General features: G+C 39.9%; 1 protein-coding gene across 12 annotated transcripts in view; it reads right to left on the minus strand.

Moving 5' to 3' along the window:
* RAPGEF2 (Rap guanine nucleotide exchange factor 2) overlaps positions 1-20,974 on the minus strand; it is a 211,231-nt gene that overhangs the window by 8,987 nt on the left and 181,270 nt on the right. For 11 of the 12 annotated variants that reach the window (XM_069977841.1, XM_069977847.1, XM_069977844.1 and 8 more), the window contains 17 exons: positions 18,727-18,904; positions 17,294-17,430; positions 16,649-16,807; positions 15,479-15,631; positions 15,000-15,164; positions 14,465-14,572; positions 14,146-14,349; positions 13,815-13,923; positions 12,223-12,469; positions 8,638-8,795; positions 6,620-6,860; positions 5,933-6,316; positions 5,030-5,241; positions 4,831-4,954; positions 4,249-4,272; positions 1,305-1,528; positions 890-1,069 (listed from right to left, as the gene is read on the minus strand). In XM_069977841.1, coding sequence (XP_069833942.1) covers positions 890-1,069; positions 1,305-1,528; positions 4,249-4,272; positions 4,831-4,954; positions 5,030-5,241; positions 5,933-6,316; positions 6,620-6,860; positions 8,638-8,795; positions 12,223-12,469; positions 13,815-13,923; positions 14,146-14,349; positions 14,465-14,572; positions 15,000-15,164; positions 15,479-15,631; positions 16,649-16,807; positions 17,294-17,430; positions 18,727-18,904 — 3,007 coding nt within the window. The remainder of the gene's footprint in view (positions 1-889; positions 1,070-1,304; positions 1,529-4,248; positions 4,273-4,830; positions 4,955-5,029; positions 5,242-5,932; positions 6,317-6,619; positions 6,861-8,637; positions 8,796-12,222; positions 12,470-13,814; positions 13,924-14,145; positions 14,350-14,464; positions 14,573-14,999; positions 15,165-15,478; positions 15,632-16,648; positions 16,808-17,293; positions 17,431-18,726; positions 18,905-20,974) is intronic. The other variant, XM_069977842.1, reaches the window with a different exon arrangement.

Here is a 20,974-nt window from a genome sequence, read left to right on the forward strand (position 1 = left end):
CCGAGTCTTAAACAATGTAACAGAATAGTTACAATGTTACTAGGGGAAGCTGGCATCTCTACATTGTTCTAAACATTCCAAGAGTGACCAATTAAAGGAAGGAAGTTTTATAGGGAACTCCACAAAGTTGCACCTAATAAAGTCACTAGTTTTTAAACTTTAGGACACATACCGGAGGGAGGCCTATCTTCCCTAGCCACTTAAAGTGTAACTGTCATTTTAGGATCAGCTATCCTGTGTGTGAACATGAGAAGCAGCAATATCTGTGGCCATTAAAACTTGAATTTGGCATCTTTCACCAGTTTACCCTTTCCAGGCTCCATTTTGAAGTGTCAGCTTTCCCTGAGTTCAGCTCCAGTGTCAGTGGAGGCTAGCTGCTAAGCACTTTTAAATAGACTGGACACGAATACCAGGGGATCTTTCTTCTTTGCCTCTCTGTAGCAGACCCTCAAAAGTAACAGCAGCAAGCAGGCCATTATAGAGCAGTACAAGCTTTGAATGCAGAATTGGAGTAAGAAAGCAAACAGTGTGTATTTCTAGCTCTCTCCTTGCATTTCCTCTATTACCTAATTTCTGAATCTGAAAGTTTGTTCACTCCATGCTCTTTGGATTCCCCTTAGTAATTTAATAAGTTAGTAAACAAATAAGTTGGGGGAGCAGGAAAGCCGCCTGATAAGTGAACAGATTTTCTTATATTTACTTGGACTAGTACTTTAAGCAAAGATGTTATGACAGTTACACTTTAATGAATCCTACTAGTTAAAAAAAATATTGCTTTTATTAAAGCCTTAAAATTAAAATAAAACTAGCAGATATAGCACCCATATAACAACTCCGCAAAGTATGGGATATTTAACTAAACTCCATTAAAAGGAGTAATTTTACTCACCAAAGGGAGGAAGATCCTTGACTGGAACTTTCTTTCTTGAAGGATAGAGTGATACGGCGGGCACTTGCAATGCCTGGTTTGCTTTTAATGCCGGCTGTTGTTTCTGTTGCGTTGCTGCACGTGGTGCTACAGGTGATGTGTCTGGTTTCCCTGATCTTTTGTCACAAGGTGTTTTTGGCACTTTAAGTATATATAAAAAAGTAGTTAATTGAATGTACATAAAACATTAATAATATTAATATTTGTATAGCGCCAACAGATTCTGCAGCACTTATCCATAAACAATTCCAGCACAATTAAGAACTACAATGAATGCAGTTTACAAGTCCTTAGCAGCATACATGGCTAATAGTCAAAGAGCCCAGAAAATAACTTCCAACTGAACAGATTTTGGTGTATGTAAAATGCTGCTTACATGTATTGGTTGCTGGCTCGCACTGAACGGACAGCGTCTGTAGATTCTCTTCATCCATTTCGAGATCCAAATCGGACAAGTACTGCTTTACTTTGCGAGCCATCTGTGCATCCTCATACAGTTTCTTGGCATTTAGGAAAGAGCTGCGTCGTACTCGTTTCTTGTGACCTCCAGTCTGTGCCACATCAAGTACAGCGGCATTGGTGCTACCTTGGCTAAGTGACCTGGAAACAAAACACCATTAACAATAAAATCTCTCATTCTCTGTATGATGCAACATATTAAAATGTATGGGTCATGCAGGGGTTGTATATAAGATTTTTTCTAATCATGCCTCATTCCAGTAAGTCAAGCTAATTAAAAAAAAAACTACTAGATATCACAGTAAAAAGAAAAACAAAAAAACTACATATTACAAAAAAATATTTTTCCAAAGCATAACCCCAAAGCCACTGAAAATCTGATTCCAACCAATCAGATTTTGGATAACATTAAGGGTGCCTTCACACGTACCGTATCGCTGCGTTTTTTACATGCGCGTTTTGATTTTCACAAGATTTTCAAAACGCAGCGATACGTTATGTGTGAAGCTACCCTAAAGGTGTTTTTCAGCACTAGAAAAACATGGCCACTTTTTTTCAGAGACCGCAAGACTCTTGTCTCCAGTTTGGGTGGGGTTTTGCAATTCAGTTCTATTTAAGTAAATCGGGCTTAAGGGTACAAACCCACTTGACGTATTTGCTGCGTGAATCAGTCTTAAAAATAAGCAGGCAAAACGCAGGTTGGCTTTATACAATTGTTCTGCGTTAAAATACGCAATTGCGTATTTTTGAAGCGTGAAGCTTGTTGTTAGCAAAGCATCAGTTGTTAACAACCTGTGCGAAAAACGCATGTAGCTTCACGCTTCAAAAATACGCAATTGCGTATTTTAACGTAGAACAATTGTATAAAGCCAACCTGCGTTTTGCCTGCTTATTTTTAAGACTGATTCACGCAGCAAATACGTCAAGTGGGTTTGTACCCTTAAGGGAAACTATAAAGCAGGTTAGACAAATCTGACCTGAGGGGGAAGGTATGTGTCTAAAGGCCCTATTCCACAAACAGATCTGACGACAGATTATCTGCCAAAGATTTGAAGCCAAACCCAGGAACAGACTATAATCAGGGAACAGGTCATGAAGCAAAGACTGGATTTCTCCTCTTTTCAAATCCACTCCTGGGTTTGGCTTCAAATCTTTGGCAGATAATCTGTCATCAGATCTGTTGGTGGAATAGGGCCTTTACCCTCCTACTCAGTGCTGGTCCTGCATGGTTAATCAGGGTAAACATGGCAGTGACTGCTACGTGGCAGTGCTCCTAACAGTGCTGGTGACGCAGCAGTTCTCTTAACGGTGCTCCAGAGTGGAGTTTACCCCAACTAACAGCATGGGAGTGGTGCTGAGGAAGAAGGTAAGACATATACCTTCCTCTTCAGCGTCCCCGGCGCTATAGGGAGCTATCAGCAGATTAGATTAGTCTAACTTGCTGATAGTTTCCCTTTAACTGTAAACCACACCTGAACTGGAGACAAGAGTTGTGTTTCTGTAGGAAAGTGGCCATGTTTCTCTAAGGCTGGATAACTCCTTAAAAGCTATACTGTCTCCACCCCTTACTCTACGTGCAGTTCTCGGCACCATCCACAAGTTTAGATGTTGTGTCTTCTTTCTGTGCTAAAATCGCTTCATTCCATTGGTAAAAAAAGTCATCTAGGAGGGGCTTCACTGCATTTAGGAAGGACAACTGCAGGCTCCCTGGAGAGAGCCCTGCCTAGGTGACACTGTCGAACTCACAGAACTGCACATAGTTCATAAGGGGTACGGGGTGTTGCAGTATCGCTTTAGAGGGAACCTGACACCAAGATAATGGTATCTAATCTATTGACATCATATTATAGAGCAGGAAGAGCAGAGCAGATATATATAAATCTTGGTGGGAAATTATTCAGTGTAACTTGTAACTTCTTGATTGAAATCCCTGCTCATTCCGTGTTAAGGAGTCCAGTGAGCAGTGTCACTCAATCGACTGGACTCAGCATAAAAACATCTGGGATTTTAAGCAATAAATTACAAGTTATACTGAATCTTTTCCCATAAAGATGTATAACAATCCACTCAGGCTGTATAACATGACGCCAATAGCTTAGATAGCATTTTCACGGTGACTGCTCCATTTAAGCCAGAGTTTCGAAAAACTAATTTTAACTTAACTATTCTTAGTATAAAAAAATATATAAAAAGCTCATGCAGCAAAGACTGTCTGGTTTTACTGCAGTTACTGGTGGCGAGTGGCTTGGTGATGAAGATTACAGTGTTAACTATGTATGTTTTGGGATCAGTAAAGTAGCTGGTTAGTGTATGAGGCGGCCCACATTGATGACCATGCAGCAGGGACCATTAACTGTTATTGAGGAAGATGAAGCGGTCTTGTCACTTTGAGTTACCCTCTGCATAATGTTTTACTTACCAAGCCAATAGAACAATTAAAACCAGAACATAATATATTGGTTTTTCATTTTGGCAGGCTTGCTTAAGAATAACCATGAGCTATAGATATACCTCAATACAGGAACTCATCAGATATTCACTACATTTAACCAAGATATCTGATTGCTATGGCTGACACACAATATAGTTATGCTTCCGAAGAATCAATACTGCGTCGTGCGTAAAGGAAGTCTCCATGAATTGCAACAGTATAACTGTAATTTGCACATATAAATAATCCAAAAATTGTGACATTTTGTTTTCTTTGAGGGACTAAGAGTAGGTCATTTCAGTAAATCATCAGTCTGCCAGCAAGAGGGTTAAAAGGTAACAAAAAGCGAAAAGCAAAAGAAAGGAAATACTGCGAATGGGTAGAATGGAAATAATGTGGCAGTGAGCAACAAGGTCACCAACAAACTCACCCCAAACTTCTCCACTTCTTCTTCCTGCAAGTGAGAGCCATGGAGGGAGAAGCAAGTGTATAGAAAGTGAGAAAGAAAGATCACAAGCTCAGAAAGAAAGGCCCAGACCACAAGACAAGACACAAGGGAAGCCAACAGACAATTCTGAATGGCACACATAGGGGAGCATCATCAGGCCTGGTTCAATAAACCTGATGTTCCCTAACATGAGAGAGATACACACACATCAGCTAAAATGTTTCCTACAGAACTGATGTATTGAGAAATCTTGCTGGGCCTTAGCAAATATTTAAGAGACATACAAGTAAAAAGAATCCACATTTTAATTTTAAGGGTAAAAACTAAAAACTTATTATATGTATATATAACTACTTTCAGCAGATTTAAGAAGGCCAAATTGCATTATATCAGAGATATATGTATTTATTTTTTTGATAGTAACCGATATTTGATTTTAACAATCTCTAAGAAAAGACATCACATTACCAGTAGGAAGTAGTGTGTCACCTCAGAAGTACATTTTTTATATTAAATCAATTTCTGCAATTTCACAAGCCGAAAGGGGGGGGGGGGGTGACACACCTTGTACGGAACATCAGGGCAGGGTCCATGTTAACTGAAGCCATTCTACCAACGTGGCGAATTTCCTTTGCAATCATCCTTAGTTTCTCAAAGTTGACCAATCCTTCCACCTTTGAGTCATTGCCTAGATGAAAACAACACTTTTAGCTTTAAAGCTTCTAGTAAGGTTTTATACACAATTTTGTAATAATATACTCACCTTCATGGAGGAAAGTAAGGTCTTTTTTAATAACAGGAAACAGAGGGATGATGGGTGGTTGCAGGTTCTGGCTATTCAATACATTCCGATATTTTGCCATGTTCCTTGATGGATCAAACAGGTCTTGAAGATCTTGAAATAGTTTTTCATATTTACTAGGAAGTTTTTCCCATGTTGTTCTCAGTCTTGAGACTGGAGCCAAATTTAAGCCACTGAAATTAAACAAAGAATAATGGTAAACAGATTATGGCCATAGAAACTCAAGTTTAGCTAGATCTGATACTATAGAAAGGGACTTTAAATAGGTCTTATCTACAGAGAGCAGCAGCTTCATTATAGAAGACTGAGTACAGTAAATGCACCCAGCAGGGCCATATAGATTATATGGTGCAATTATTGCCAACATGTAAAGGTCAGCAGGTTTTTTCATTAAACAAAAAAAGCTGTATGGTCATAAAATCCTGCAAACACCAAAATATTGGGCTGAACCACTTATAGCATGTATATGGGCTGGTGTGGAATATCTAGCAGCTCTACTGAATTTTCTTGTTGCTCTTGTTAGAAGAGGTACTAGTTACAGGATAGGAATTATGTTCCTGTGCAGATAAAAATGTAACCTGTCATCACTTTCATGCTGCCCAAACTACTGGCAGCATGAAACAGGGACAGGTTTCTTTAATCACTGTGATATGTTTCTCTCTGAGATATTGCAGTGTTTTCGAGGAATCATAGTTGTAAAACCTGTGGTTTGAATAGCATCAAAGTGGTAACAGGCTTCGATTACATCATTGGCTGTAATATATTTTTACTTTTCTAATATGCTGACATAGCTGCTCTCTCTCTGCCAAGACATGAGAAATCCCATACATGTAGTTTGATTTGGTAATAGGTTGTAGACTTTACCTTATAATTGCAAACATGGAGTTGAAATTCTTGCACTCTCTGCAGTGTAGTGCGATCTTGATAAAATGTTTAATGATTTTCATTCTCTTCAGCTGGTTAGTCTCCCTTAATATTTCAGAAGCCACCCAAAAGGTTTCTTGGTTGATCACTTCTTCAAAGTTCTTAAGATTGACACAAGCAGTTTTTGACTTTAGCTTGAAGAGGTCATCAATGTACTCAGTTGGCTCAATGTTACGGAAAAGCTCAAAATTTCTCATTGATAGTTGAGTGGCCACTTCAATAGTGCTTAACTGAAGCAGTGAAATCTGACTCTCTCTTAACAAGTCCTGGGCATCTTCATCTGAGCATAGGGTTTCTGTCTCCATGTTGTTTTTAAGATAATACCTAAAAATAAGAAAACTGGATTAACTGCAAGATCCAGTAAAATAGACTGAATGTCTAAACAACAGATTCTATTATAAAGTGACAAATTTGCAATTGTGCATTTATGCCACTAGATGGCAGTAAAACCTAAGATTACAGAAGAGTCAACTAGGCAATAGGATTACATCATCTGAATAATTCGGTCAAGGATTCCAATTAGGGAATTGTACATCAGGGGCTGATGCAAAAAATAGACTAACAGGAAACAAGTGACTTTTTCTAAATGAAATATGCAGCCCCAATAAATGTGATAAGATGCCATACCTGCCGCTCAGCTGTATTCGGTCTGCTAGCTTAGAGAGCTGGTCTGGGAGTCGCCTCTGCTTGATGACACCCTCAGGAGTAACAGACACCTCACACAAAGAGTAGGCATCAGGGACAGCAGTCAGGGCAAACTCCCGGATAGCCTGAACTACCACTTCCTTCGCAGTAGTGTCTTTGCTTATCATTATATAGCGGCTTTGCTGGTCGGCCTTAAACACTCGCAACACTTGATCAGGGAGATCTAGGAGGAGATAGATATGTAAAAACACAGTAGAATCTAGAGGAACCACAATTACACATTTATTTTATGTTAAAACAATGCACTTAATATCTGTTATGTGGTTTTCGAAAGCTTTGCATTTTTTGGGATGTGACAAGAAAAGTGTGAGAACAAAACATGCATTTACAGGACTAAACCACTGAGTGGCAATACAGAGCTATGAAGTGTAAAGCCTAAGTTTGTGGTTAAAGGGGGTTATGCAGCGAAAATAGTTTTCTTTCAAATTAACTGGTTTAAAAAAGTTATATAGATTTGTAATTTAGTTCTATTTAAAAATCTCAAGTGTTTCCAAACTTATCTGCTGCTGTATGTCCTGCAGGAACAGTTATTTTCTTTTGAGTCTGACACAGTGCTTTCTGTCAACATCTCTGTCCGAGACCGGAACTGTCCAGAGCAGTAGAAAATCCCCATAGAAAATCTCTCCTGCTCTGGACAGTTCCTGTCCTAGACAGAGATGTTGACAGAGAGCACTGTATCAGACTGAAAAGAGAATAACATTTCCTGCAGGACATACAGCAGATGATAAGTAGGGGAAGACTTGAGATTTTTTTAAATAGATGTAAATTACAAATCTATATAACTTTTTAAAACTAGTTGATTGAAAGAAAAATGATTTTCGCTGGACAACCCTTTTAATACCAAGACAAAAAATTACAATCTACACACATTTATATCTATATTCATATACACACACTTTATAGCATAAACAGTGGTTTACAGCCCTTTTAATGACTGCTTTCTGTGGCAGAGCACAACAGATCAGCAGATGAGATCTAGGTTAACTGCAAATAGGGGACTAAAGTAAACACCATAGTCACACATTCTGTTTCATTCATTTACATATTTTACAGAAGGATCTAACCTAACCTTTCATTAGTATAGTCATAAAACAAAATTATAAAAAAATACCTTAAGAAGTCTGGCAAAAAATTTTATCTAAGTATTGCATTGCGCCCCAAAAGTTATACAAATCACCATTATACACTTATTACGCGAAATGCTTATAAAGTGCCTTTTCCCTGCACTTACTACTGCATCAGCAGTAACTTTCGGGGGGCAATGCAATACTTAGATAAAAATTCTCCTTTAAAACATACCAAATATACAATGAGGATTTTCCACATTTAATTGAATGTGGAAGTCAAAATCCACAAGAAATGCACAAAAAGTCTTTGCTGAGAATTTTACTGTGGAAAGAAAGTCAGCTTCAAATGCACTATTTTAATATTTGTGCAATCCGCACTGAAACCAGCAAGAATTCTGCATGATCTGTTGCCGATTAACCTGCAGAGATACTATGAATTTTCCACTGCAAAAAATCTGCCCTCTGGTTAGATTCCCATTCAATATTCTTATGCAGACTGTGCAGTAAATATATGGCACAATCCACTGTATTTTCGTCTCAAATTTTATGTAGCAGGAAAAAAAGAAGAAAAAAAAACAGATTAAAAGGGCAGATATTTAAAAGAATGATAAAAAATGTAAGTCAGTTCATTATAGTCTATGACTGACTAATGCATTTCTATCATTACGCCTGCTAAAAATAGCCTTAAAAGTGGAAAAATAAATATGGGCACACGTTGGCAGCTGCTTAAGAGATGTCTTGTGCAATCAACAGCGTTAATGAAGACAGATCAGCATTCACAGCTTCTTGAGAATGTCACTGCCTAGTGATGGGTAAGCGGGCTCAGCAGATGAGACGTGGCTGTGATCGGACACATATTAAGCGAGTTCTCACCTGGAGTGGTGTTAAAGTCCAGGATACGATGATGAGACTGCAGTAAATCCGGGTTACTTGATGACAAGGTTCCACTTACTGGGAGAGTGGCGGGCATATGCTTAGTTTGCCTCAGACCAACTATGCTGTCATCTTGGGACTGCCCAATTCCAATGTCACTGGAAACACAGAAATAGAGAATGTTAGTTCATACAACAGATCTAAGGCAGACAATGAAGGACGAGCCTATTTTTTACATATGTACACCACAAAGTTAAGGGGTGAAAATGTTTTTTGGTAAAGGAAAGCAATCTGACACAGTAACCCCAGTGTTGGGTACAGGAAGAGGAACCCCCAAGGATGGGAGCAGGTAGAGTAACCCCAGTGATGGGAGCAGGTAGAGTAACCCCAGTGATGGGAGCAGGTAGAGTAAACCCAGTGCTGGGAGCAGGTAGAGTAACCCCAGTGATGGGAGCAGGTAGAGTAACCCCAGTGATGGGAGCAGGTAGAATAACCCCATGATGGGAGCAGGTAGAGTAACCCCAGTTGCTGGGAGCAGGTAGAGTAACCCCAGTGCTGGGAGCAGGTAGAGTAACCCCAGTGCTGGGAGCAGGTAGAGTAACCCCAGTGCTGGGAACAGGTAGAGTAACCCCAGTGCTGGGAGCAGGTAGAGTAACCCCAGTGATGGGAGCAGGAAGAATAACCCCAGTGATGGGAGCAGGTAGATTAACCCCATGATGGGAGCAGGTAGAGTAACCCCAGTGCTGGGAGCAGGTAGAGTAACCCCAGTGCTGGGAACAGGTAGATTAACCCCAGTGATGGGAGCAGGTAGAGTAAACCCAGTGCTGGGAGCAGGTAGAGTAACCCCAGTGATGGGAGCAGGTAGAGTAAACCCAGTGCTGGGAGCAGGTAGAGTAACCCCAGTGATGGGAGCAGGTAGAGTAACCCCAGTGATGGGAGCAGGTAGAATAACCCCATGATGGGAGCAGGTAGAGTAACCCCAGTTGCTGGGAGCAGGTAGAGTAACCCCAGTGCTGGGAGCAGGTAGAGTAACCCCAGTGCTGGGAGCAGGTAGAGTAACCCCAGTGCTGGGAGCAGGTAGAGTAACCCCAGTGCTGGGAGCAGGTAGAGTAACCCCAGTGATGGGAGCAGGAAGAATAACCCCAGTGATGGGAGCAGGTAGATTAACCCCATGATGGGAGCAGGTAGAGTAACCCCAGTGCTGGGAGCAGGTAGAGTAACCCCAGTGCTGGGAACAGGTAGATTAACCCCAGTGCTGGGAGCAGGTAGAGTAACCCCAGTGCTGGGAGCAGGTAGTGTAACCCCAGTGCTGGGAACAGGTAGATTAACCCCAGTGCTGGGAGCAGGCAGAGTGACCTCAATGATGACAAATCTAATTAACAATTTGGGCAACAATAAAACCAGAACAAAGTGCAGCTATTTTACTAAGCTACACTAAATGTTTCATTACATTCCTAGCTTGGCCTGTTACTATGACACATCTCTGTCTGGGGCATTTATTGCGGATCCCATCATACTTGACTAGAAAAACACAGAATTCAATACTACATTTCCTGTGAAAATGAGAGACGCCTTGGCAAAGACTAACAGATTTGTCAGAGCATTGTCAAACAGAAGCACAATGTACAGCAGAAATGTTTCCTACTCTTCTAAATCGCTTCCAGCAACACTATGTATTGTCCATCCCAACAGCTTAGCATGGAAAGTAATAATGCTATCACTGAGTCTTTGGAACCCTGTGGACGGCTGCATAGGGTTCCTCCTTTGTGTATGTATGTACGAGAGGGGGGAAAGGTATAAAACCCGCTCATGGTGCTCTGATAATGCTTTCCAGAAAATCAAATGTCAGTGAACTTCATCAAGGTACTGTAAATGTGTTTTCACCTGACACTCAGGAGAATTGCTAAGGGGAAGTACAAATCCTGTCATGTGTAAATTTCCTCCATGTCTATTTCGACAGCCACAAATTAATGTCAAGCAGAAGGACAATGGGGCTGTGTGAGTTCAGTGATATGAGTTCATACGAGAAGTGAGCAGGGGCAAGGGAAAACACTGCGATTATCCTGACGTTATGTGCTAGGAGGTATCCTTGGTGCTTCTCCCTCCTGGAGCTACAGATGCTTTCCTTCAGATATATGGCATCATGCTATAGCCAGAAGCAGCAGCGTTATGTAGCTAGAAGGCGGACACACAGGATTCCAAAGTATTAGACAAGTAATTGCCATTTCCCACTGATTAACTCAAAGGGAATGCATCACCTACATATTTTTACTAGTGTTTTTATACTCTGTAGACTTGTTTTTGTACATGATTATGTGAGCGGTCATCTTGCCTGAGCAGCTTTTAACACCATTTACATATGAGCTTTACAGTAGTCACATGGACAGAGGAAATGACTGACTTCAATGGAAGAGCTTTCTGGACATGCTCTGTGACCTGTGTGCAGGTCACTCTGCAGGGAGGGGGAGGAAAAGGCGCTGTGACCATTGCTTACTGTAAACTGTTTGATCCTGTGTTATGAATTCGTGTTACTTTTCACAGTAATCTCGTCTGTGATTAAAATGATATGTTCACAAATATTGTGATTTCTGCTGCTATGCTTCATTATAGGCACAGAACAAGGAAAATAACAAAGAATCACTTATATGCCAGACATGAACTATGTCTCACAGACCCCTTTGACTTTAGGTCTGTCAGGTATACTGCATTATAGTGGACAAAACAGCATAGTATGTTGCAATATCATGTCTGCCATTTTTGATAAAATCTAAAAAAAAGCATCTGAAATAACCTCTGACCCAGCCTAGGATAACTGCTGAGAAGTGTTCTCAGAGTAAAAACTGCAAGATTTCAGGATGGTTTCGCATAACACTGCATTTAACCTATAGCTCATTTTCTGATGACACATTTCCTTTAAGAAAAAATCTTAAACCCAGAAGCTTTTTTAATCTGAAAATACAATGTGATTGGGATAGGCTTAGTGTGGCTTACAGGAAAAGCTATTCCCAGTCACTTTGAAGAGCGCCCTAGAATGCTATTGAATAGCCCTTCAAATGATACAATGAACTTTTTATGACTTTAGGACTTGAAGAAGCAGAGACTAGTAACAGGCTGTATTCTATACGCAGGGGTTCTAAGCCTTACTGCAAGTATTTTTCAAGCATCAGCACACCTATACACTTCTGCTTATTGTGTTATGACCCTGTCACCATCGGAGTGTGCACGGAAACAGAATAATAGCTGTCAGAGCCAAACATACTTCATGGATCTGGTGCATAACACATGTTGCATCTAATGTCGTCAGTAAATTTCTGCCTTTGATCAACTGAGACTGTGCTCCTTGTGGTTGGACACAAACCAATGTAACATTTATCATCTATACAGTGGAGAGATGATATATGGTTTTGGCTGAAATACCCCTATTAAGATCAAACCTTAAATTGGTAACAAATAATCTCAACTGTTAAAAACCTATTTAGTCTTCATTAAAATCTTTATGCTAATCAAAAGACCACTACAAATACTACAAAGGGCAAATATTCTCAACAACAATAAAAGAAAAAGACCACAAACAGATATCCTTACTTGTAAGGCTTCTGAGGCAGAATGCTGATCCTTGTTTTATCTAGGATTTTCTTCAGCTTATTCCTTCCCCCTACAGTATTGGCTTTACCCTTCTTGCTGACTTTTTCAAGTCCAATAACTTGTTCAACGTCAACAGCGAGATCAGGGATAGAGTATCGACTGGCCTTCTTGATATCACCAATTTTGGGTAAATGTGGGGCACTATTTCTCTTTTCTTCCAACATTCTTGCTAGAAGCTCTTTAAAGACTGGAGAAAGTTAAAACCAAAAATAAGATGTACAGTATGTACAAAGATGTACAAAGGGAAAAAGTCTGAACGCAGCAAGGGTGAAGTTTACAGACATAGTATATGCCTGTCATGCATTTACAAACATAAATTAATTAAATAATTTATTGGTCTGACATAGGCCCAGATTTATGAGCATCATCATGAGGCTTGCAGTAGCGCACAGCAGCTGCCACCCGCAGCACTGGATGGGACTTGCTGTACTGCGCATGTGCAGCTTGATTAGAGCTTTGGCTTTTCCGTTGACTGAATGAATTTCCCATTTCAATTCAATGAAAGACATATCAATTCTTTGGGACAGACGGAACCTCAAGCCGCACGGACTCCGTCTAATACATCCCTTACTGTCTAATATATCCCATATCCTGACAGGTGCAATTGTCAATGTTATTAACTTCAGCTATCAGTGGTTTTTAAGCTATGGCTAGTGGAGATAGATAGATCTATCTATGTCCACTAGCCATAGCTTAAAAACCACTGATAGCTGAAGTTAATAACATTGACAATTGCACCTGTCAGGATATGAGATATATTAGGCAGCAATGGATGTATTAGACGGAGTCCACGCGGCTTGTGGTTCCGTCTGTCCCATTGACTCAATGAATTGCCAAAGAATTGACTTGTCTTTCATTGAATTGAAATGGGAAATTCATTCAGTCAACGGAAAAGCGTTACGCCAAAGCTCTAATCAAGCTGCACATGCGTAGTACAGCAAGTCTCATCCAGTGCTGTGGGTGGCAGCTGCTGTGCGCTACTGCAAGCCTCAGGATGACGCTCATAAATCTGGGCCTATGTCTGACCTCTGTATTGCAGGTATCGGCGTTGTTAGCAGTTTTATGTATGGTGACTATTTAGTTAGAAACAGAGAAGATTGACAGCAGAAAAAGACCACCTGGTCCATCTACTCTAGTTTTGAGTTAGTCAGGACATGGTGGCTGGAGACTGGCTGCATCCACTGCACACACAGGAGAATCTGGTTTATATCTTTGCCTCATTCACTTCTGGAAGCTGCTGAGCCAGGTCTACTTTACACTAGATAAATAACTCTGCTCCGCTGATTGGCCATTTATGTCGGTCCCCGATAAAATTTAGGAGTCGGAGCTGTGGCTTACCAACTTCACAGCACAGTGTGTTTATAATTTATATAGATTTACACACACGGCTACTATGTTTTACAGGAAAATCAGACCTAAGATTTTTTATTGTTTGGCTCTGGTGTTTATAAAAATCACACATTTTGCAATATATATTCCTAGACAAGAGCGCGCTACTTCCAATAACTATTATTTTCATGCAATCCACTTACCAAACAAATTGGTTTTCACAGTAATAGACAAGTGAGTGTTATTCTTTAGGATTTCCATAGCCTTTGTTAGCTGAATGTTTTCAAAATTCTGACCGTTCACCTCCAGTATCTACAAGTAAAGGGCAAGTAACTCAATGTGATTAATAATCCAAGCTGTGACATTTACCTTCCTGAGAAAGAACTGTTTGGAGCAGCTTTTTTCCCTTTAATGTATAGGAATTGTAGAGGTAATAGATTTAATTGACATGAATTATTGAACTAGCTCTTTCTTCCCTTTCTTTCTCAGCAGTCAGTAGCAGAGATTTCTCACACAGAAGGTGGTCTACTATACCTGATCCCCTCTCTTTAAGCCAGCCTCAACAGCCTTGCTTCCGGGATCCACGCTGTCAACAAAGATACCAAATCCCTTGTCTGACCCTCCCAGCAGGGTGAAAGGCAAAGGGGCTTCACGAGACGGCTTTGTTAGTGTTATCAATCTTCTTTTTGCCTTGGCAGCACATGCAATATTTAATAGCCTCAGGTGTCCACCCATTTTCTGAAAAGCAAAATGAAAATAGCATTAAAATCATACCAAATTAAAAATATTTGAACATAAATTATTTGATACTATATGCATATAACCACAAACTGTACACAATGAAAAATGTTACCTCTCGTTCCAAGTTATTTTCAAATTCCTCTAAAAATCGAGTCATAGCAAGGTCACCTTCAAAGTCGTTAAAGTGATTGTTTACCCACAGCAGCACTACCCGAGTCACCTGCAATATAAAGGATGGGATGTATGGAGAGCAACATTCAGCACTTATAGATAAGAAATAGATGTATACATTCAGTAAACAATTCTTCCACCAATATTAGGATTTGCTTATACAATCATCACTGCACCAAATAGCTGTTTCAAGGGTACATGGTGCTTGAGTGAGCGATGCAGCTTCTTCATTGTTTACATGTGCTTGTATTAGCACAAGCAGTACTTTTCATAGTGGCTGTGATAGGTATCGCAGCTGGGTCCCATTCACTTTTATCAGACTAGCAGAGCTCCAACTGCTCTAAAGATATATTAAATGGGTCATGACTCTATTACAAAAATGGGGTCAACTTTAGGAAAATTTACATTATCCTTCAAAGCGGCAGTTTTACAAGGTCAGACTTTTTTCCCTTTACAATTTAAACATTTCCTCTAACCTTGTCCCTAAGGCTAGGGTCATTAAACCACTCCAACAACTTCTTCCCAACTTCCATGGGGCTTGACAAAAATGTTCTGTAGGTTAGGAGGAAATCTTCTATGTACGTTGGGTCCACCACAGAATGTTCTTCTACAAGATGCATTGTCAGGCGTTCCGCCGTTCCCTACAGACAAACATTAAAACATAGTCAACAGATACAGTAAGCAACAAAACCGCAAAGCTTAAAACAAAGGCTACCATAAGAGCTCTGTTACAAAAAAAAAAAAAAACCACTTTCACAGGTGTTTTAGGTGTCTTTTTTTCCCATAAAACCCAAAACAAACTGTACTTAATTTAAATATAAAAAAATAGAATGGAAAAAAAAAACATCTGTAACAAAACACCGGAAAAACTTAGCAAAAACAATGCTTAACCAAATAAAAAATACGATGGTCTTGGCTGAAGATATCTTCCAGAAGGTGCAGGCTTTATTATTACCTTGATGACAATGTGGCCTTTTCTGGTGCCAGTCCGATCTAGCTCTCTGTGCTCTTTGACCATGACAATTTCTCCTTCCTCTTCCACTTTCTGCATGTTCTTCTCCACTTGGTTCAGGATGCGACAATAGTCTTGCTGGGCTATACAAACAAACTGTGGAAAGAATTTATATTTAGCATAGAAGAAATCAAACAAACATTGTATATTAAGTACTAGATCCCTCATAGCTATGAGCATGTTTGAATCCATGGTACAAATAAAAAAAAAAAAAAGTTAAAAACAGTACAGGTGCATAATTTTCAAAGTAATTCAAAGAAGAGACAGAAAGAGGGCACTCGCCCGTTATTTCACTTCTTTATTCTTATTTCATGTGGCCATAATACATAAGCCTGTACTCGTCGGCGAGGACGCCAACCCCCTCCACAGACACGTGACAGCTGTTTCGCACGTTACCTACGTGCTTCAACTGACGTCAGTCGAAAGCACGTAGGTAACGTGCAAAACAGCTGTCACGTGTCTGTGGAGGGGGTTGGTGTCCTCGCCGGCGAGTGCCGGCTTATGGATTATGGCTGCATGAAATAAGAATAAAGAAGTGAAATAACGGGCGAGTGCCCTCTTTCTGTCTCTTCTTTGAAGTACCTTGAAAATTAGCGGCTAATACTGCCCTCATAGAGCGAGCACCCCCGTAAGAACTGACTGTACCATTATATTTACATATCCACCACCAACAATGTATTAAGCCAGTAGCAGTGCTGATTGCTTTATCTGTTTGAAGCCTAGTGCAGGTGCATAACCCACTATTTTGTAGAAGAACTCTGTTAGCCAAAAAGCTTGTTATACCTTAACGCCCATTCACCCCATTATGTTTTCGGGGGAAAATCACTGGTATGCATCAGAATAACTCCATAGACATTAACACAGAATCAATGAGCGAATGAAATAAAAATCATCTTTATAAGCAAGATCCTTTTCATTACTTAAGTAACAAAAAGCTACAAATCTTGTTTAGATAAGCAAAAACTAAAATAATGGTTGACATTTAAATTCAGCTACAGGGAGAAGGCTGGGGATTGCTATACACAGGATTTTCCTTTTAATGTAAGATGAAGGGCCAGACTGTCAAAGGCAAAGGGATATTGTACTGTCTGGCTCAGATCTTCACCTACATACCTGGCAGTCATCCACTTTGGTTCTCATCACTCCCTTCATGTATTCCTTCTCCATGGTTGGAGAGACTCCAAAGCTGTTTCCCATGCAAAGTATTTCTGTTCTCCCATCAGGATATGTCACTTCCACTGAGCCATTTAAAATGACTGACCAGGAATCGAGCTATAGAGCCAGAAAAAAAACGGAAATTAAATTAAATGCTATTAAAATCCTGCTGAACACATTTACATACTGAGGTGCTCATCTCTTCCTATGTCACCTCTGTGGGCTTAAGAAAGCAACCACAGTGCCGCCAGACAACTATTAAAGTGATTTATTAGAAAAGGTGATTAAAAGAGCGTCGGAGAGATCTATCAAATCTTGTGCAGAGGAACCAAGTATTTGTCCACGGCAACCAATCAGATTGTTTCTTACATAAAAGCTGGAATATGGTTGGCTGCTATGAGCAACAGCTATAATCTTCCTTTGCACAGATTTTGATAAATCCCCCCACTCCTTTTATTTATGTAAATGATGTATTGCACCATGACTGAGATGGACCACACGTCAGTTACTATCTAAAATTCACACAACTCACAAGAACCAGATACCCACCACTCATACCAGATTACATTCCCTCATGAAAAAATGAAAAAACGAATCACTAACCTCCTCTCCATCATTTAGTACAACGGTTCCTGCCCGCTCCACCACCGCAAATACCATGACAGCGCACAGTTCACGCCTGACAGACATTGTCATGTTGGCAAAAGCTGGAAGCTGATGCATGAACTCCAGGAGTTGTTCTAGAGCACAGATCAAGGGAGAATTATTATTTATCAAAATAAAATGTATTTGGGGGGGGGGGGGGGAATACATAATATTAACAGTAACCAATAAATTAATAGTTCGAGATCTCTCTTTGGAATAATGACTTCTAATAATACTGTACAAATACAATAAAGAGGTGTTGCAGTTTCTGGAAGAAAGCAGCTATGCTTATTGGAATCCTGGATAATACCTTCTGCAAGCGATGCATACAAGGTCCAAACACACACACACACACACACCTAAACCCCCATTCTAAGTACTAAAGGTGAAGAATTTATAAATGGATTGAAGTTTATTTTCGCATTAAAAAAACATGCTGGGATGGGAAATGGCTGCCTGCTTGATGCAAGCAGCAGCACAGCGAGAGGCAACACTTTTATGAGAAATAAAATCAATCAACACTGAACTTTACAGGAAAGACATTTCTGCAAAAAGTAGTTCAATAAATGAGTAAGATGATCTATAAAGAAAGCTAAGCATCCAAGGTTGTAAATTTGGATAGTGCGGGTAAAAGAGGTAAAAGAAGAAACACTAAAAATTATTTTATGGTGGGTTAACCAAGTTCTGGCGTCAGATGTCTATCATACAATGAAATGTATGCTCTATCCTCTGGTACATATGGATGCTTTTTATAAAATTAGCTTTAAATTCTTTAAACATTATTTATACTAAAACCTCTAATGGTAAAAAGGAAAAAAAAAACTCTAATGGTGTGTTTAAACACAGATTTCTCTGACAGATTTTTGAAGCCAAAGCCAGGAATAGATTTAGGAGAAGAAATCTAAGTTTTTCCCTTTATGACTTGTTCCCTGTATATAGTCTGTTCCTGGCTTTGGTTTCAATGATCTGTCAGATAATCTTTCTGTGTAAACACACCATAAGATTTTTACAGGATGACAGCACAAAATAAAAAAAAAATTAAAAAGACAAGACCGCCCATGTAAGGAACATAATGTACAGCAATGAGATCATTTGTAATTTGTAAGGAGTACACAGAAATCCTGGACTGCACCGAACATAAAATGAAAAGCAAGGTCCAGGGACTGGGGATTATTACTTATCACAAGGACATGGACAGGCTGCAAGGTAAATCCATAGTACATTCTGTGCATATACATATTAATGAAGGTTTCCCATTCATCATGTCCCAGTATTTTGAGTAGTTTTAGTGATTGATTACTGGATGCTGACCTTACCTGAGGCATGTGGATCTCAGCAATAAACAAGATTAAAAAGGGAGGATGTCGGTAACTACCGGTAACAAGGCTTACCAATGTCATCATCTGTCCGGTCAATGGGATCTTTCTCCAAGCAGTCTCGTACAATGTCTCGGCTCATTAAAGGGTCGGATGCTCTCTCAATGTCCTCTTCATCGTCGTCATCTTCAGAGTCCACAGCAGTCTCTGGTAGCCCACTCAGGTCCATATCTCCGGGCTCACTTTCTGTGGCCTGATTAAAAGTCCAACATAAAATGTTATCACAAAAAGCAGTGGTGCATACCTAAAGTACAAAACCTAATTTTTATAGAAATGATATATGCATGTACACAATTCACATGTTTTACAATAGCAGTCTGATTTTACACAAGATACTGTATAAGACAGCCTTTCAGTGGCTGAACGTTAACATCTTTGCTGCAGCCAGCTCTTCAAACATCCAACCATTTATTACATGAGCACTAGGAACATTCAGCAGTTTACACACAACTAGAGGGATGACGCATAAGGGTAATTTCACCATGCAGAGATAATTTACACTGCAACAACTTGTAACCTTACAAAAGCACTGCCTATTCACAGCTGCAGAGGCTATATTCCATGTAACAACCAGTACATACCAAGTGGTAGCCAAGAGGACATGTCTGACAGAAGCCATATGGCCAATAGAGATGATCAAATCACTCCCCTAAACAAAATGAAGCACTTCGTTTGATCTGCACTCCGCTCATCAAGTCAGCTGGCTATCAGTGCTGCTCCGCTTCCTTCCACTCCTCCCAGGATGCTGGGAAAAGCTGGATCCAATCCAATTGGATCCACCTTTTCCCCAGAACCTAGGGTGAAGCAGCAGGGAGCAGAGCAGCCCTGATAGCCTGATGACTTGGAGTGCTAATCAAACAAACTTTACTTTGTTAGGGTGCATTTACACAGATTTATCTGACAGATTTTTTTAAGCCAAAGACAGGAATGGATTTAAAAAGAGGAGAAATCTCAGTGTTTCCTTTGTAACCTGTTCCCTGTTTATAGTCTGCTCCTGGCTTTAGCTTCTAAGATCTGTCATATAAATCTTTGTGTAAACGCACCATTAAGATAAGAGTCTAATGGCCAAAATGTAAAACTACATTTAGATCAGTGTTGCACACATCGTTGTCCTAATGTATGAGCACACTATATCACACTATCCTGCTATATGCCATGAAGAAAAGAGATTAGGAAACGGCTATAATCTCATGCTTACATGAGTACACAAGTTTGCCCAGAATGTGTCTTTAAACTGTTACTGTTGTTAATTTATTTATTTTTTTAAGAAATCAATAGTACAGGCGATTTTAAGAAACTTTGTAATTGGGTTTATTAGCCGAAAAATGCATTTTTTTTATCATGAAGAAGCAGTTTAAAGCTCTCCCCCTGTCTTCATTATTGTCTTTGGAGAGGGTAGGGGTTGGGAAAGATGAGGCACCAAAACAGGACAACAAAGAGTTAATTAACAGCTACATCACAGGGCTATCTCCTCTGACATCAGCATTGACCTCTCTGACCTCTGAATACCAGCTTCACACAGCTCCCTGCTGTGTAATCTTTTGTTCTCTGCTGCCGACTAATCTCCCTCTTCCCCCCTCCATAGAACAGACAGGGTCCGACTGATGTAAAAGAGTCCAGATTTCCTGATAATAAGCAGTGGATGAGGGGGGGGGGTGGAAACCTGGGAAAAGGCTTTTTGAATGCAGATAATGGCATATTTGCCTAATAAACCCAATTACAAAGTTTCTTAAAATTGCCTGGACCATTGAAAAAAATTTAACAGTGACACTATAAGCAATTTGGGTTTACTCCCATGCAGTGGCTGCAGATTGATTCAGATTTGGAGAATCCTTATGGCGTGTTTACACAGACAGATTTATCTGACAAATTATTAAAGCCAAAGCCAGAAAAGGAGTTGAAGAGAGGAGAAATCTCTGCCTTTCCTTTATGACCTGTTTCCTGTGAATAGTCTGTTCCTGGCTTTGGCTTTAAAAAATCTGTCAGATAAATCTCTCTGTGTGTAAACACACCACTAGTGAATTACATCTTAAATCATTTGATTTCAATAGATTTCATCCACAGGCTGCGAAAAATCAAAACTGACATGGTAATTTATAGTGTGAAAATTCTACTGCATATCTGCCCCATGTGGGCACCCCTACTACAGTATGTATTCTATTCTTAGGTGATCTGGTCATTGTTCCCCTAATGTTGACAATATTGAACAATGTTGACAAACAGAGAAATTTTCTCTGAAAAGTCTTTCCAAACCAGATGGCAA

Source organism: Dendropsophus ebraccatus, chromosome 7, assembly GCF_027789765.1.
Source record: "Dendropsophus ebraccatus isolate aDenEbr1 chromosome 7, aDenEbr1.pat, whole genome shotgun sequence".
Lineage (NCBI taxonomy): Eukaryota > Metazoa > Chordata > Amphibia > Anura > Hylidae > Dendropsophus > Dendropsophus ebraccatus.